Below are 14,622 nucleotides of genomic sequence, written 5' to 3' on the forward strand. Positions count from 1 at the left end.
CCAGGACGGTTCCCACTTCCCCCTTCCTTCACGGTCACCTTTCCCCTCAAGGGACGGCAGGGCTGGAGATGGTGGCACCGATCCCCTGCTGTCCCCAGGTCCCCACAGCCCCCCGTGTCCACCCTGGTGCCCCCAGAGAGGAGCCACCCCATTCGTGTGACTATAAATAACTTTATTGCTGCTGTGCTGGGGGTGGGCTGGGTGCCCGGACAAGCAAAGGGACACACAGGGTGCTGTGACAGACCTGTCCCCCTGTCCCTGTGCCACCCGTGCTGGCAGGAGCTCATCTGCCCTGCTCCTGCAGCCGCTGCATGCTCAGGATCTGGCACAGGAGTCTCTGCACGTCCTCGTCCATGTGGCCCTGGGGTGGAGGGGACATTGGTGGGCACGTTGGAGTGGGGACACCAGGGAGGCTCCGTGCGTGTCCCTGGGCTGGCACCCGGCTCAGCCCCCACCCCAGTGTCCCCAGCTGTCCCCAGCCCTGTCCCCAGCTCACCTGCACAGCATAGAGCAGGTGGCTCCGGTAGAGTGTCACCACCTTGCTGTGCCTCGTCTCCGTCTCCTGCAGCACAGGGAGGGGGTTTGGCCACAGGGCTGGGGGCTCGGGGGAGCCCCGAACCCCGCAGGTGACCCACCTCCAGCTTCTCCTCCAACTCCTGGATCCGTGCCTGGAGCGCAGCCGTGTTGGGTGGGGATTGTGGGGGCCCCCCCGACTCGGGGAGGGCGTTCAGGGCTTCCTTCAGCCTGAAAACCTCCTTGGAGAGCTCCGTGATCTGCAGGGGCACAGGGGTTACGGGGTGCCCAGAGCAGCTGTGGCTGCCCCATCCTTGGCAGTGTCCGAGGCCAGGCTGGACGGAGCTGGAGCAGCCTGGGATAGTGCAGGTGTCCTTGCCCATGCAGGGGGGGAATGGGATGAGCTTTAAGGTCCCTTCCAACCCAAATTCAGTGACTCCACGTGTGCAAGGCCACCATTCCCCTCCGAGCAGCCCCTCATTATTTCCCGTCCCCTACCTTCCTGTCCCTGTCCCTGACCAGCCGTGCCGCGTCCTCGGCGTGGCCGTGGAGTTCCCGCAGCCGCCGCGCCTCGTCCTGGGCCTGCTCCAGCCGCTTCTGCGCGGCGCCCAGCCTGTCCTCGGCCGCCTGCCGCTCGCTCTTCATGAACAGCGCCTGCCGCTGCACGCGGAACACCTCCTCGCACGTCTTCTCGTGCCGCCGCTCCAGCTCCTGCAGCCGCTGCGCCAGCGCCGCCGCCTCGGCCCGCAGCCCGGCCTCGGCCGCCTCGTGCTGCGCCCTGGGCACGGCCGCCGCCAGCTCCGCCTGCAGCCGGGCGGCCTCGCGGGCCTTGGCGTTGGCCGCGGCCTCGAGCTGCGCCAGGCGCTCCCGCAGGGCCCGCGCCTGCTCCTGCAGCGCCGCCGTGCCGCGGGCGTGCTCCTCCCGGGACACCCAGCCCTCGGCCCGCGCCCGCTGTGGCCACGCCGGGGCCTCCTCCTCGTGCTCCCGCAGCCGCTCCCGCAGCGCGCCCAGCTCGGCCTCCCTGCGCGCCAGCGCGGCCCGGAGCTCTGCCAGCTGCGCCTCGGCCTCCGCCTGCTGCCGCTCCGCGGCTCTGGGCGCTTCCCGCGGCCTCGCCTGCAGCTCCCGCCGCAGCGCCTCCGCCTCGGCCTCGGCGCGCCCGCAGCGCTCCAGCAGCGCTTCCTTCTCCCGCGACGCCTCCTCCGCAGAGGCTCCCGGCGAGGCCGCGGCCTCCGCGGCCTCCAGCCGGGCCTGCAGCTCCTTCAGCCGCCGCTCCCTCTCCTCCAGCTCGGTCTGTGCCCGCTTCAGGGCCGCCCGCGCCTCCGCCAGCTCCGCGCCCGGCTGGCCGGAGGGTGAGGAGGAGGAGGATGTCTGCACCCCCAGCTCGCCCAGCGCCGCCTTGCACTCGCCCCAGGCCCAGGCCGGCTCCTCGGCGGGACGGGGCCCCGCGGTTCCCCCCAGGCTGGGCTCCGAGGCCACACGCTGCCCGTCCCCTCCGGCCCGCGCCGTGCCCTCCCTGGCCTGCGCCCGCAGCCGCTCCAGCTCCCGCTGCAGGGCCTGGTACTGACTGGCGGGCACTGTGTCCCCCGGGGCAGGGGGGCTGCTCTCGTCCCGCTCGTAGTTCTCCAGCACCTGCCGAGAGACCGTGAGGCCACCGTGGGCCAGGGGACAAGGAGCAGAGGGACAGACGGACGGACAGAGGGGGACGTGCCTGGATTTTCTCCCTCAGCTCCTTGTTCTGCACGGTCAGGGACTGCACCTGCCCCCGGAGCGTGGCCAGCAGCTCCTCAGCCGAGGGGCTCAGCGTCTTCTTGGAGAGCAACATCTCCGCTCCTGCAGGGCACAGGGACCTGGGGCTGTGCCCACCTGTGCCCCCCTACCCGGTGCCACCTCCCCAAGGTGTCATTGGAAGGCTGGCAAGACCTACCTGGGAACTCAAGCGGGTCTCCCTCCTCATCCTGCAGCGTCTCAATGTCGTAGCTCGTGTTCTCCTTCTCATTCTGGGGGTGCAGGGTGGAGGTGACACCCCTGTCCCAGCCCTGGGCACTGCCAGCTGTGTCCTGCCCACACCCACCTCCATCGAGGACAGGCGGCTCCGCAGAGCCTCCACCTCCTTGCCCATCTTCTCCTTCTCCCCGTCCCGTGCCACCAGCCGCTCCTGCAGCTCCTGGATCTGCAGGGCAGGGCATGGAAATAGGGTCCCTTTGGCTCCTGGCAGAGTCCTGGTGGCATTCCCAGCACCAGGACCCCTTGGAGAGCTGAGGCCACCTCCAGGCTCTTCCCTGGCCTCACCTGTTTCTCCATGGAGCGCAGGGAGGCCTCATCCTGCTCTGCCCGCTGGCAGGACCCAGGGAGAGAACAGGGAGGGATGAGTGCTGTCCCCATCTCCCCTGTCCCCTCTGCATGTCCCCAGGACCCTGCAGCCCGTACCTCCCGTCTCTGCTTCTCCTGCTGCTCCAAGCCCCGGATCTTCTGCAGGAACTGGGCCCTCTCCTGCCGCAGCCGCACGATCTCCTCGTAGGCGTCCCTGTCCTCCTGCAGGGATCACAGAAAGCACTGAGTCCAGCTCCTGGCACAGGAAACCCCCAAAATCCCACTGTGTGCCCCAAGGGGCTTTTTGGCACCGAATCCTCCAATGAGGAGACCCTTCATTGAGGTGTTTTGGGATGCTCTGCACCTGCCAGGCCAGGTGAGCACCTGGAGACCCATTTCTCACCTGGCTGGGGGTGCCCAGGGGAGGCAGAGGGGCCTTCCTCTTCCTCGGGGTGCTGCTCTTCTCCCTGACAGATGACTGGCTGGGCGAAGACGTCTGCGGACACCCCAGAGCAGAGGGGACGTCACACCCACAGTGCCCTCCCTCCTTCCTGAGCCAGGGGACCCTCCAGGGACGGCCACCAGCCCCTCACCTGCGACGCCTGCTCAGTTGACTCCTCTTCTGTGGGGCAGAGCGGGAGGGAAGAGAAATTGGGGAGATTTAGGGGCTCAGAGCTCAGAGCTGAGGCACCTCGGCTGGGGACAGCCCCAAACACCCAGGAAAAGGGGACACATCCAGTGACAACCCCCGGCGATGGTGACAGGGAGCCCCGGCAGCCTCACCGCTGGCCCAGGAGCGGCGCTGGGCCGCCTCCTGCAGCAGGTGCTGGATGAGGGCATTGCCCGTGGCCAGCCCGTAGTGAGCAGCGTCGTGGCCGGTGGCATCCACCACGCCCACGCGGGCACCGGCGCTGACCAGCACCTCCACGGTGTCCACGCTGCCGCTCTCGCAGGCCAGCATCAGCGCTGTCCTGGGCGCGGGGAGAGCGTGGGTGAGGGGACAATCCGTCCCCGGGGCCCGCCCGGCCCCCAGCGCCGCAGCCCCACCTGCCCTGCAGGTCCCGGCAGTTGACGGCGGCCCCGCGGTGCAGCAGGTACCGGCACAGCTCCGAGTGGCTCATCTTGGCAGCCAGGATCAGCGGCGTGCAGCCCTCCTGGGCAGGACGGGGAGCAGAGGGGGTTCAGATCCCCCCACGGGGCAGCCTGCTCCCGATATCACCCCAGTTTCCATGTCCCACCCCAATTCCCACATCCCACCCCAATTTCCACGTCCCACCCCAATTCCCACATCCCACCCCAATTTCCACGTCCCACCCCAAGCTGTGCTGCATTTCGGGACAGCCCCAGCCAGGCACAGCAGGACCAGGAGCAGAGGGACCCCACCTTGTCCTTGCTGTTCAAGGGAGCCTTGAAGTCACAGAGGATCTCGGAGCAGGAGATGCAGCCGCTGGCAGCTGTGGGCAAGGACAGAGGCTGAGCAGTGCCCTCATGGGGACAGAAGCAGGACAGGGCTGGCACTGCCCCCACGGGGACAGGAGCAGGACAGGGCTGGCACCGTCCCCGTGGGGACAGAAGCAGGACAGGGCTGGCACTGCCCCCACGGGGACAGAAGCAGGACAGGGCTGGCACCGTCCCCGTGGGGACAGAAGCAGGACAGGGCTGGCACTGTCCCCGTGGGGACAGAAGCAGGACAGGGCTGGCACTGCCCCCACGGGGACAGAAGCAGGACAGGGCTGGCACTGTCCCCACTCACCCGCCAGGTGCAGCGCGGTCCGGCCACTGCCATCGGCCACATCCACAGGGCAGGAGGCCTGGGGAGAGAGCCTGGGTCACGGGAGGAGGGGGACAGAGGGACAGACTGCTCAGGTGACCGTGGCACGGTGAAGGACAGGGGACTGACAGACTTTGTGGTGTGGTGAAGGCGTGGGACAGACAGACAAACCCCCTCTGGCTCCACGCTGTGGTGAAGGACAAGGGACAGACCCCTGTGGCTCCCTGGTGCCAGGCAGCAGCACACAGAGCTGGGAACTGCCATGCCAAGGCACTGCTGAGGGAAGGGGGTTCAAGGACAGGGAGGACACTCTGCTGGCACAGCACCTCCCTTCCTCCCTCTGTCCCTCCTCCCTCTCCCTGTACCTGCAGCAGTTTGCTGACACACTGAGGGTGCCCGTGCTTGGAGGCCAAGTGCAGGGCAGTGTAACCTGGGAAGGGACAAACAGGTCAGAGCACGGCCAGCAGGGCTGTGCCAGAGGGGACAGCTTGGGGACAGAGAGACAGGAACAAAGCAGGATCTGCTGGAAGAGAGGGACAACCCCAGGAGCTCATCAAGCACTGCTTGAGCTCCTTTAGGAAACTGGGACAATTTACAGCCCCCCAGGTGTGGCCACCACGTCTGTCCCCTCAGCCTCAACACCTGGGGATGACCAGTGGCTCTGTGTGGCAGGGACACATGGTGGCCATGCCCTCACCCGAGCTGTCCTTGGTCATGGCATCCACGCCGTGGGCCAGCATTGCTTCCAGGCAGTCCACGTTGCCCCGTGTGGCGGCCAGGTGGAACCTGCAGCGAGAGCAGGGGCTGTGGGACTCTGTCCCCTGTCCCCAGCCGTGTCCCCAGGGCAGGGCCTGGCACTCACGCGGATTTGCCCTCCGAGTCCAGCTTGGTGGGCACCAGGCCCTTGCGGAGCAGGAGCGACGTGACCCGCCCGGCATCGTTGTAGTCCACGGCCTGCAGCAGCTTCTCGTCGTTCTTGGTCCAGTCCTGGCTCTGCAACGGAGCCCAGAGGAGGCTGTGACAGTGTCAGCTGGGACAGTGCTGTCCCCAGGGCTGGCTGGCCTTGTCCCCAGCCCTGCTGTGCTCCATCCAGCCCTGTCCCTGGGCGTGGCTGTGCCCCTCTCCTGGGAGCCCACCCCCAGGTACGGAGAGTTCAGCAGGGATTGGGATGAAAATCCCCTCCAGCCCCCCCAGTTTGCAGGGGATTTACAGACACAGCCCAGTTTAGCAGTGCCAGGCTAGGATTTGGGAATGAGCCCAGCTGCCCCGGGGTTTGCCCCAGCCACCCTGAAATCCCACAGCTAAACCCAGTCAGCACCCATGGGAGCCCCATTCTGCCCTGATCCCACTCCCAGCCCTGCTTTGCTCCCGGAGGAGGAAGGGATCAAACCACGGCGGGCACAGCTGGCAGTGAGAGCAGATCCCCGGGGATGCTCCAGCCTGCCGGGATAACGGGGCACAGCGCTGTGCCCCCAAACAGGACCGCGGCTGGTTGGGATTCGCTCTCCCTGTCCCGAAGGAGCGACCCGCAGCGGGACAGGACCGGGACAGGGACTGCAAGTCCTGGGTTCACCCCGCAGCCCGTGACGACAAAGCGGCGCTGGCTGCGCTGGCGGCGGCAGGAAATGGATGTCACCTTTCGGGAGCCGCTGGCACCTGTCCCAAACCCGCCTGTGCCCGCCGGGTGCCCCCCGAGCCCCTCCGGCCCGGCGGGACCGGGGACAGGGAACAAACCAGCGTTCCAGGGCTCTGGGCAAACTGGGAGGGTGGTGCCCGCTCCCCCCACTCCTGGTCAGGCAAGGACAAAGCGGGATGGGCAGGACACGGGGGAGCCCCGGGATGATGGGGATGGGGATGGGGGGCGCAGGTGGGGCGGGGGGGACGCGGCTCTGCCCGCGGGACGCGACAGGAGGGGAGCGGGAGGGGAGCGGGACGTACCGCGAAGGAGGCGGCGGCACAAAGGCAGATCTGCTTCATGGTGCTGAGCAGGAGGCGGCGGGAGGACGCCATGCGCCCCCCGCCCTCCGGCCCGGCCAGCACGGGCACCCCCGGGCCCGGAGCGCTCCGGCATCGCCCGGGCGGGGGCCGGGGCTGCGGCACTGCGAGCCGGACCCGCCTCCTCCACCCCCGGCCCTGCCTCCTTCCCTCCCTCCTCGGCGCATCCCTGCATCCCCGCATCCCGCCTCGGAGCGGGGAGCAGCCCCCACGCAGGGCCCCGCACCCAAACCGGTCCCAGTTAAAGCGGGAGAGGTTACGGGGAACCAGCTGTCTCACCTCGTGCTCAAAAGCACCCCCAAACCACGGCTGAGCATCCTCCTGGCCCCCGAGGAGGGGGACCTGGGACCTGGGAGGGGTAGAATCCCCCTTCCTGCACCTCATGTCCCCCCCCAGAAAGGAACCCCAAAACGCAGCGGCTCCCCAGGCACTGTCCGGGCAGTCCCAGGACATCGGGAGCCTCTCAGGGCAGTGTAGGGAAACTGAGGCACAGAGCACCCCGAGCAGGATGGTCCCCCAGACTCCAGGTGAGGGGCTTCAAGCTGTGTCCCCATGTCCCCACCTGTGTCCCTCCCAGTGCACTGGGGACAGCGCTGTCCCCCTCTGCCCTCTGCGGCCCCGTGCCAGGCCGCTGCTGAATAATTGAGGAGCATCGACAGGCTGGTTGCACGGGCTGTGGCAGCTGGCAAAGCGGCACTTGTCCCCAGGAAGGGGACAGGGAAGGGACCTGGCACCCGCTTCCCTGTCCTTTGCTCTGCCCACTCCCAGTGATGGCTCTGGGAGCACTGGGGGCTCGATCCCACCAGCCAGGGTGGCAGTGCCAACTTCCATGGGGCTGCTGTCCCTGCTGTGAGTGACCACCCCGTGTCCCTGTGACACTGGGGGCATCCTGGGGGAAATCCCCAGGTCCTCACGTCCCAGTGAACATCCCAGGGCAGGTCCCTGTGTCCCCATGTACATGCCGGGGCAGGTCGCTGTGTCCCCATGTCCCCAGGGATGGCACTCACATCTGCCTTCTTGAACCTGGCCTTCAGGCTCTTCATGGTGGCTCAGCCTCAGCCCTGCGGCACCTGCTCGGGGGGAGGATGGCCACGCTCCAGGAGGGTCTGTCCCTGCCTGGGGACAGCCCAGCGCCCCCGATCCCGTCCCGATCCCGGTCCCGCCGCTCCCAGCCCGTCCTGGCGTTCCCAGCGCGGCGCCCGCAGCCGGAACCGGAGCCGGGGATTGTGTTACGGCCGCGGCTGCTGTTACAGCCCCGGGCAGCCGGGGGGGGCCGGCCCGGGCCGTGTTTGGGGACAGGGACACGGCCCGGGGTGCTGGGGGTGCCTGCGCAGGGCTGGACCCTGATGGTTGGCACACCTTGCCCATCCCAAACACCTCTGCCCTTGGTGGCACCTCTTGTCCTGACCTGACATCCCCCCTGGCTCTGCCAGCACCTCCTGTTCTTGTCAGCATCCCCTGCTCGTCCCTGGTACCCCTGTCCGTCCCTGGCAACCCTGTCCCTCCCTGGCATCCCCAGCCTTTGTCAGCACGCCCTGTCCTTCCCTGCTAGCCATCGCTCTGCCCTGGCACCCCTGTCCTTGCCAGCACCTCCTGTCGCTCCTTTCTTCCTTCCTTGGTTTTGCCAGCACCCCCTGCTCTCCCTGGGACCCCTTGCCCTTGGTGGCACCTCTTGTCCATCCCTGGCACCCCTTGCCCATCGCTATTTCCCTCCGGGCCGGGATTCAGTGCAGGTGGGGCAGTGTCGGGGCAGTGCCAGGCTCGGGGTGCGGGCAGTGTTGTGGGACTGTCGGGACACGGTGAGGGCAGCGCCGGGGCAGTGTCCGGCAGTATCGGGGCAGTGTCGGGGCAGTGTCGGGGCAGTGTCGGGGCAGTGTCGGGATACTCTCGGGCTCAGGGCAGTGCCGGGGCAGTGCCGGGACAGTGGCACGCAGGTGTCGGGGTACTCTCAGGCTCAGGGCACTGCCGGGGCGCTGCCGGGGCGCTGTCGGGACGCACTGAGGGCAGCCCCGCCTTGCCCGTCTCCAAGATGGCGGCGGCGGCCCCGGGGCGTGTCCCGCGGCCCCGGCCCCGCCCGGCTCTTCCGGCCGCGCCGCGGCCGCGCCGATGGCGGTGAATTACGCGGCCGGGCTGTCGCCGTACTCGGACAAGGGCAAGTGCGGCCTCCCCGAGGTGAGCGCGGCCCCGCCGGGTGAACCCCCGCCCGCCCGGGGCAGCCTCCGCCCGCCCGGGGCTCCCGCGGGCCCCGAGCGGCCCGGCGCGTTCCCATGGCAACCGCGGCCTCGGCCCCGCACCGGGAGGCACCGGGAGGCACCGGGAGGCGCCGGGCCCTTGGTGTGTCCCCCGCTCATCCCGCGGCTCCCTCCCGTCCCCCTTCCGTGGCTGCCTGTCCCCAGACACCCCGCGGCTCCCTCGGCCCCCTCATGTCCCCCCCAGGCCGCCCCCAGCTCCCTCCATGTCCCCTTCCATGTCTCCCTCCATGGCCTCCCTGTGCCCACCCGGCGCATCCCCCCATTGCTCTGTCCGTGTCCCCCAGCGGTTCCTGGGAAGCTTAAAACGGGGTTTGGGGGCAGCCACAGGGACATTCAGGAGCCTGTCGTGATCCAAGGGGATGGAGAGGGGACAGGGACACACACAGGGTCCTGTTCTCGTTCCTGTCCCCAGGAGATGGGGCTGGAGAAGCGTCTCAGGAATTAAATCTCGTGCCCAAACCAGTGTCCGGTGTCCCCACCTCCATGGCTCCCCTGTCCCTCGCTGTCCCTCGGCCCTGCCCTGTCTCCAGGGCTGGTGGCACTGCTGGTGACAGTGGGGCTCAGCACACGAGGGGTGGCCCCGGGTCGCTCTTGGAGCCCAGCCTGGGCCGGCTGCTGTCAGAGCAGCAAAGTCCCTGTTGGTGTTGGGTGTTCCCAGCCCTGTCCCTGCACGGAGATGCTCCAGACAATGTGGAGTCTCTGCTATTAAGTGTTTCTGTCACTAAGGGAGGCGAAATCCTTCATGAATAAGGAAGAGCAGTGGGTTACTGGGGCTCTAGAATCATGGAATCCTGGAATGGTTTCGCTTGAAGGGACCTGAAGGATCATTCAGTCCCATTCCTGCCATGGCAGGGACACTTTCCACTGTCCCAGGCCCTGTCCAGCCTGGCCTTGGACATTCCAGGGATCCAGGGGCAGCCCCAGCTGCTCTGGGAAATCCATTCCAGGGCCTCCCCACCCTCACAGGGAAGGATTCCTTCCCATATAATCCACGCCCCCGTCTCTCCATCCCATGCTGGTTTGTGTTTTCCCAGATTTTTGACCCTCCGGAGGAGCTGGAGCGGAAGGTGCAGGAGCTGGCAGAGCTGATCCGCAGCTCCTCCCATGTGGTGTTCCACACGGGGGCAGGGATCAGCACGGCCTCGGGCATCCCTGACTTCAGGTAGGTTTGAGGGTGGCACCTCCTCGAGTCCATCTTCCTTCTTGAAAGGCTCTGATTTAACCCAGGCCTGCCCCATCCCTGCTGTCCATCCTGGATCCAGCTGCAAACGCCATTTTCCCTCTTGCACATCCCAGCTGTTGCCACAGAATCCCCACATTGTTTGCACCAACCCTCAGAATCCTGCTGATCCATGGGCTCTGCTCCTCCCAAGGATGGGGCACTGGAGCCTGAGCTCTCCCTCGCTGCTCTTCCCAGGGGCCCCAATGGTGTGTGGACTATGGAAGAGAAAGGGCTCTCCCCAAAATTCGACACCACCTTCGAGAATGCCAGGCCCTCCAAGACTCACATGGCGCTGCTGGGGCTGCAGAGGGTGGGGATCCTGAAATTCCTGGTCAGCCAGAACGTGGACGGCCTGCACGTGCGCTCGGGATTCCCACGGTATTTCCCAGCCCCACACTCAGGGTTTCGTTCCCAGGGAGTCCCTGCCCTGTCTGATAGCAGGAGGGGAGGCTGGAAGGGGATAAACCAGCTGGAATTTAGAGGGGAGAGGTTCTGGTTCTGAGGCAGAGGGTCTGTTTGTGCACAGGAAAAACAGATTATGGAATCATGGAATCCCAGAATGGTTTGGGTTGGGAGGGACCTTAAAGCCCATCTCATTCCCCTGTGCAGGGCCAGGGTTTGAATTCAGTGATCTTTGTGGATCCCTTCCAGGTCAGGACATTCTGTGATCCCTGGGAACAGTCAGGGATGGGGTTGGAGCAGCCTGGGACAGTGGGAAGTGTCCCTGCCCATGGCAGGGGGGAGGTTGATCTTTTCAGGTCCTTTCCAACCCAACCCATTGTGTGATTCCATGAGTCAGGATGTGACCGAGGAGCATCCATGTGTCCTTGGAGAAGGTGCTTCTCACAAACACCTTCAGCCAGAGCTCCAGGGCTTTTCCTGCCACTACAAGCCCCAAGTGCTGGGTCCTGCTCCCAGCCCCGTGTTTGTGTGTTTCATCTAAACAGCCATGGGAAAAGCAGCAGGGAACGATGACAGAATTCCATGGTGCTCCCACAGCCCGCAGCCACTGGCTCCTGTTCAGTTCAGCCCAGCTCTGCCTCCCAAATGAGGCCTGTGCTTAAGTAAGCTGAACTGGGGCCAAACTGGGGGAAATCAAGTCAGTCCTGTCTCGGGCAGCCTGGAGGAAGTTCCCAGCGAGCGTGGGGCTCTGAGGAAAACAGGGAGAGCGTGGCCGTGTTTTCCTCTGGCTTCTGCTCTGAGCCTCAGGGGAATTTTAGGAAAAACAGGTGTCAGAGGGCTGGAACAGCCCAGGGACAGACAGGAATGTTGGGTGCTGGAAAAGCAAAGATCTGAATGCTCCCAGGAGCAGAGATTTGAGTGGATCAGGAGCTGCAATCAGTGCTGCAGATGGAAACATTAAAATTAAAAGGCCAGGATCTGCTGTCCCTTCCTAAGTCCCTGTTGGGGGATGAACCCAGCACCTGGCAGGGCTGGAATGCAGAGAAGCCCTTGAGGCTCCTGGGGAGGAGGTGGGGTCCCTCCAGGCTTCCCCACCCTTCCCCAGCTCACCTGTGCCTTTCTCCCACAGGGACAAGTTGGCCGAGCTCCACGGGAACATGTTTGTGGAAGAGTGTGTGAAATGTGGGAAGTACGTGAGCCCCGGGGGGAAACTGGGCTGGGATCCCCATCCCAAGGGGAAGCTGGGCCGGGGTTCCCATTCCAGGCTGAGCTGGGCTGGGGTTCCCGTCCCATTCCAGGCCAAGCTGGGCTCTCCAGCCCCTGGTGAGCGGCTCTGTCCCCACAGGCAGTACGTGCGCGACGCCGTCGTGGGCAGCATGGGGCTCAAGCCCACAGGACGCCTCTGCAGCGTCACCAAGGCCCGGGGGCTGCGGGCCTGCAGGTAGGGATCCCTCCTGGGGTGTGGGAGGGGGATGTAGGGATCCCTCCTGGGATCCCTCCTGGGATGTGGGAGGGGGGCATGACCCCACAGCCCCTCAGATTTGGGAGAAGCAGCCCAAGGTGCAGGAGGATCTCTCTGGGTGCTCTCCATCCCTTCAGTGTGGGGACAGGGAGGGTGGGACAGGCTCTGGTCATTGTTCCCTTTGCTAGGGCAGCTCTGTTCCTGTTCTCCTGCCTTCTCCAGGGAAAACCATGGTCCCTGTGTGTGTTTTGCAGAGGGAAGTTACGAGACACTATTCTGGATTGGGAAGATTCCCTGCCTGACCGTGACCTGACGCTGGCAGATGAAGCCTGCAGGTACTGACACCCTGCTCAGGAGGGGAACAGTCCCTTCCCACCCCTCCATGCCCTGGTTCTGGATTTCTCCTCCTCCCTGCAGGAAAGCCGATCTCTCTGTCACCCTGGGGACCTCTCTGCAGATCAAACCCAGCGGGAACCTCCCGTTGATCACCAAGAAGAGAGGAGGGAAGTTGGTCATTGTCAACCTCCAGGCAACCAAACACGTGAGTGAGCTTCCTACAGCACTGCACTGCTCCTTCCCCCTCCTGTCCCCTGTTCCAGGCCCATCCCAAGTTTGTCCCTGCACGTTGTCCCCTCCCAGGTGGCCTCTCTTAGCAGGCAAACAGGCTGGGAGTCCTGGGTTGGAGGGTTTAAACCTGCAGCTCCTGCTAAACACGTAGAGATGGCAGGTAAATAATAGAATCATGGAAAGGGCTGGGTTGGAAGGAACCTTAAAGCTCATCCTGTTCCCTCTCCCATGGGCAGGGACAGCTTCCACAATCCCAGGCTGCTCCAAGCCCTGTCCAACCTTATCCAGGCAAGTCTTAGGAGCAGAGTAAAAGCTCAGCCTGGAGCCTGCTGTGTCCTCTTGGGGTTTACAGCCTGATGGAAGGGCCACACACACAGAGCCTGTGGAGGACACGCTCAGTTCCTGCTCAGATATTGGTCCCCCAGTTGTCCAAAGTCTTTAACACCCAGACCTGGCGGTTCCTGGGATGTCACCAGAGCTCCCTTGTGCCTGTCGCACTCTGTCCCTGCTCTGTCCCCGTGTCCCCATCCCCAGGTGTGGCTCAGCCCCAGGGCCAGCTTATGTCCCACTGGGAATGACACACAGGGGACATGGCCGTGTCCCTGTGGGGAGCTGTCTGTCCCCTGAGCCGTGTCCCTGTGAGGAGCTGTTGTCCCCTGAGCCGTGTCCCTGTGGGGAGCTGTCTGTCCCCTGAGCCGTGTCCCTGTGAGGAGCTGTCTGTCCCCTGAGCCGTGTCCCTGTGGGGAGCTGTTGTCCCCTGAGCCGTGTCCCTGTGGGGAGCTGTTGTCCCCTGAGCCGTGTCCCTGTGAGGAGCTGTTGTCCCCTGAGCCGTGTCCTTGTGGGGAGCTGTCTGTCCCCTGAGCCGTGTCCCTGTGAGGAGCTGTCTGTCCCCTGAGCCGTGTCCCTGTGGGGAGCTGTTGTCCCCTGAGCCGTGTCCCTGTGAGGAGCTGTCTGTCCCCTGAGCCGTGTCCCTGCGGGGAGCTGTCTGTCCCCTGAGCCGTGTCCCTGTGAGGAGCTGTTGTCCCCTGAGCCGTGTCCCCCTGTCCAGGACCGCCAGGCCGACCTGCGCATCCACGGCTACGTGGATGAGGTGATGATGAAGCTGATGAAGCATCTGGGGCTGGAGGTGCCCGAGTGGACGGGGCCTGTGGTGGTGGAGAGCGCCGAGCTGGCCGAGGGCGAGCGGGAGCAGCTGCAGGGGCGGCTCAAGGAGGAGCCCCTGGGGCAGCACAACGGCAGCGCAGCGGCCCCGGAGCGCCTCAAGCAGGAGTGCCCCAGCCCGGACACGGGGCCAACGCCCGTGAAGAAGATGAAGGTGGAGCCTCTCCTCACCTGACCTGGACTGTCCCTGTCTCACCTGGGCTGCTTTTCCTACTACCGACTTTTTTTTATACCCTTAAATATTGTCCCTTTTTTTATGTCAGTATTAAACATACTTGAATTGTGGCTCGCGGAGCAGCTGCGCCCACGGGCCTGAGGAGGGCCTGGCATAGGGAATTTCTTCCCTGTGAGGGTGGTGAGGCCCTGGAATGGGATTCCCAGAGAAGCTGTGGCTGCCCCTGGATTCCTGGAAGTGCCCAAGGCCAGGGTGAATGGGACTTGGAGCACCTTGGGACAGTGGTAGGTGTCCCTACCCAGGGCAGGGGTGGCACTGGATGGGCTTTGAGGTCCCTTCCAACCCAAGCCATTCCATGACTCTAATTCCACATCACTTGGTCATGGAAGGGGACTGGAGCTGGCTGGATCCCAGTTGGACTCAGGGCTGGGAGCTGTGGGAGGCTGCCCTGGTCCCAGCTCCAGGTTGGGCATGGCCATCTGTCCCCCCACATTTCTGGGCCCCTCATGGCAGCTGGGCTTGAGGTCCCCTGGCCCAGGGCTCCTTGAAACCTTGTGGAGCACCCTCTTTTAAATTACAGCAGGTGGATTTTTTCCAAAATATCTTATATTTAGAGATGAAAATAAAATTCTAAAACCAAAAACCAAAACAAAACCAAAACAAAACCAACCAGTTGCACCATCAGCAGCCAACCAGGGCAGGGCCCCTCCTGCTTCTCAGCCCCATCCTGAGCGACCTCAAGTCCTTTCCACAACTCCCACTGTGCCAGGGGGGCAGGAGCAGCCCCTCTCC

General features: G+C 65.1%; 2 protein-coding genes across 2 annotated transcripts; one reads left to right on the forward strand and one right to left on the reverse strand.

The window, feature by feature from the left end:
- Window positions 1–283: 283 nt before the first annotated feature.
- On the reverse strand, window positions 284–6,604 carry ANKRD24 (ankyrin repeat domain 24). The gene is made up of 20 exons (XM_059489828.1): window positions 6,533–6,604; window positions 5,457–5,587; window positions 5,292–5,380; window positions 4,960–5,024; window positions 4,577–4,634; window positions 4,207–4,277; window positions 3,871–3,977; window positions 3,607–3,794; window positions 3,417–3,445; window positions 3,227–3,319; window positions 2,941–3,045; window positions 2,803–2,847; window positions 2,585–2,683; window positions 2,438–2,510; window positions 2,222–2,343; window positions 1,456–2,142; window positions 1,012–1,398; window positions 636–773; window positions 498–562; window positions 284–377 (listed from the first exon to the last, which is right to left on the reverse strand). The coding sequence occupies exons 1-20, from the start codon at window positions 6,602–6,604 to the stop codon at window positions 284–286; spliced, it is 2,718 nt and encodes a 905-aa protein (XP_059345811.1).
- Window positions 6,605–8,672: 2,068 nt separating this feature from the next.
- SIRT6 (sirtuin 6) lies at window positions 8,673–13,940 on the forward strand. Its single transcript, XM_059489767.1, has 8 exons — window positions 8,673–8,761; window positions 9,876–10,003; window positions 10,259–10,441; window positions 11,595–11,654; window positions 11,811–11,906; window positions 12,182–12,262; window positions 12,345–12,468; window positions 13,543–13,940. Exons 1-8 carry the CDS (start codon window positions 8,696–8,698, stop codon window positions 13,828–13,830), a joined length of 1,026 nt encoding a protein of 341 aa, XP_059345750.1. The 5' UTR covers window positions 8,673–8,695; the 3' UTR covers window positions 13,831–13,940.
- Window positions 13,941–14,622: the final 682 nt, after the last annotated feature.

This window comes from Ammospiza nelsoni, chromosome 27 (genome assembly GCF_027579445.1).
Source record: "Ammospiza nelsoni isolate bAmmNel1 chromosome 27, bAmmNel1.pri, whole genome shotgun sequence".
NCBI classification, from domain to species: domain Eukaryota; kingdom Metazoa; phylum Chordata; class Aves; order Passeriformes; family Passerellidae; genus Ammospiza; species Ammospiza nelsoni.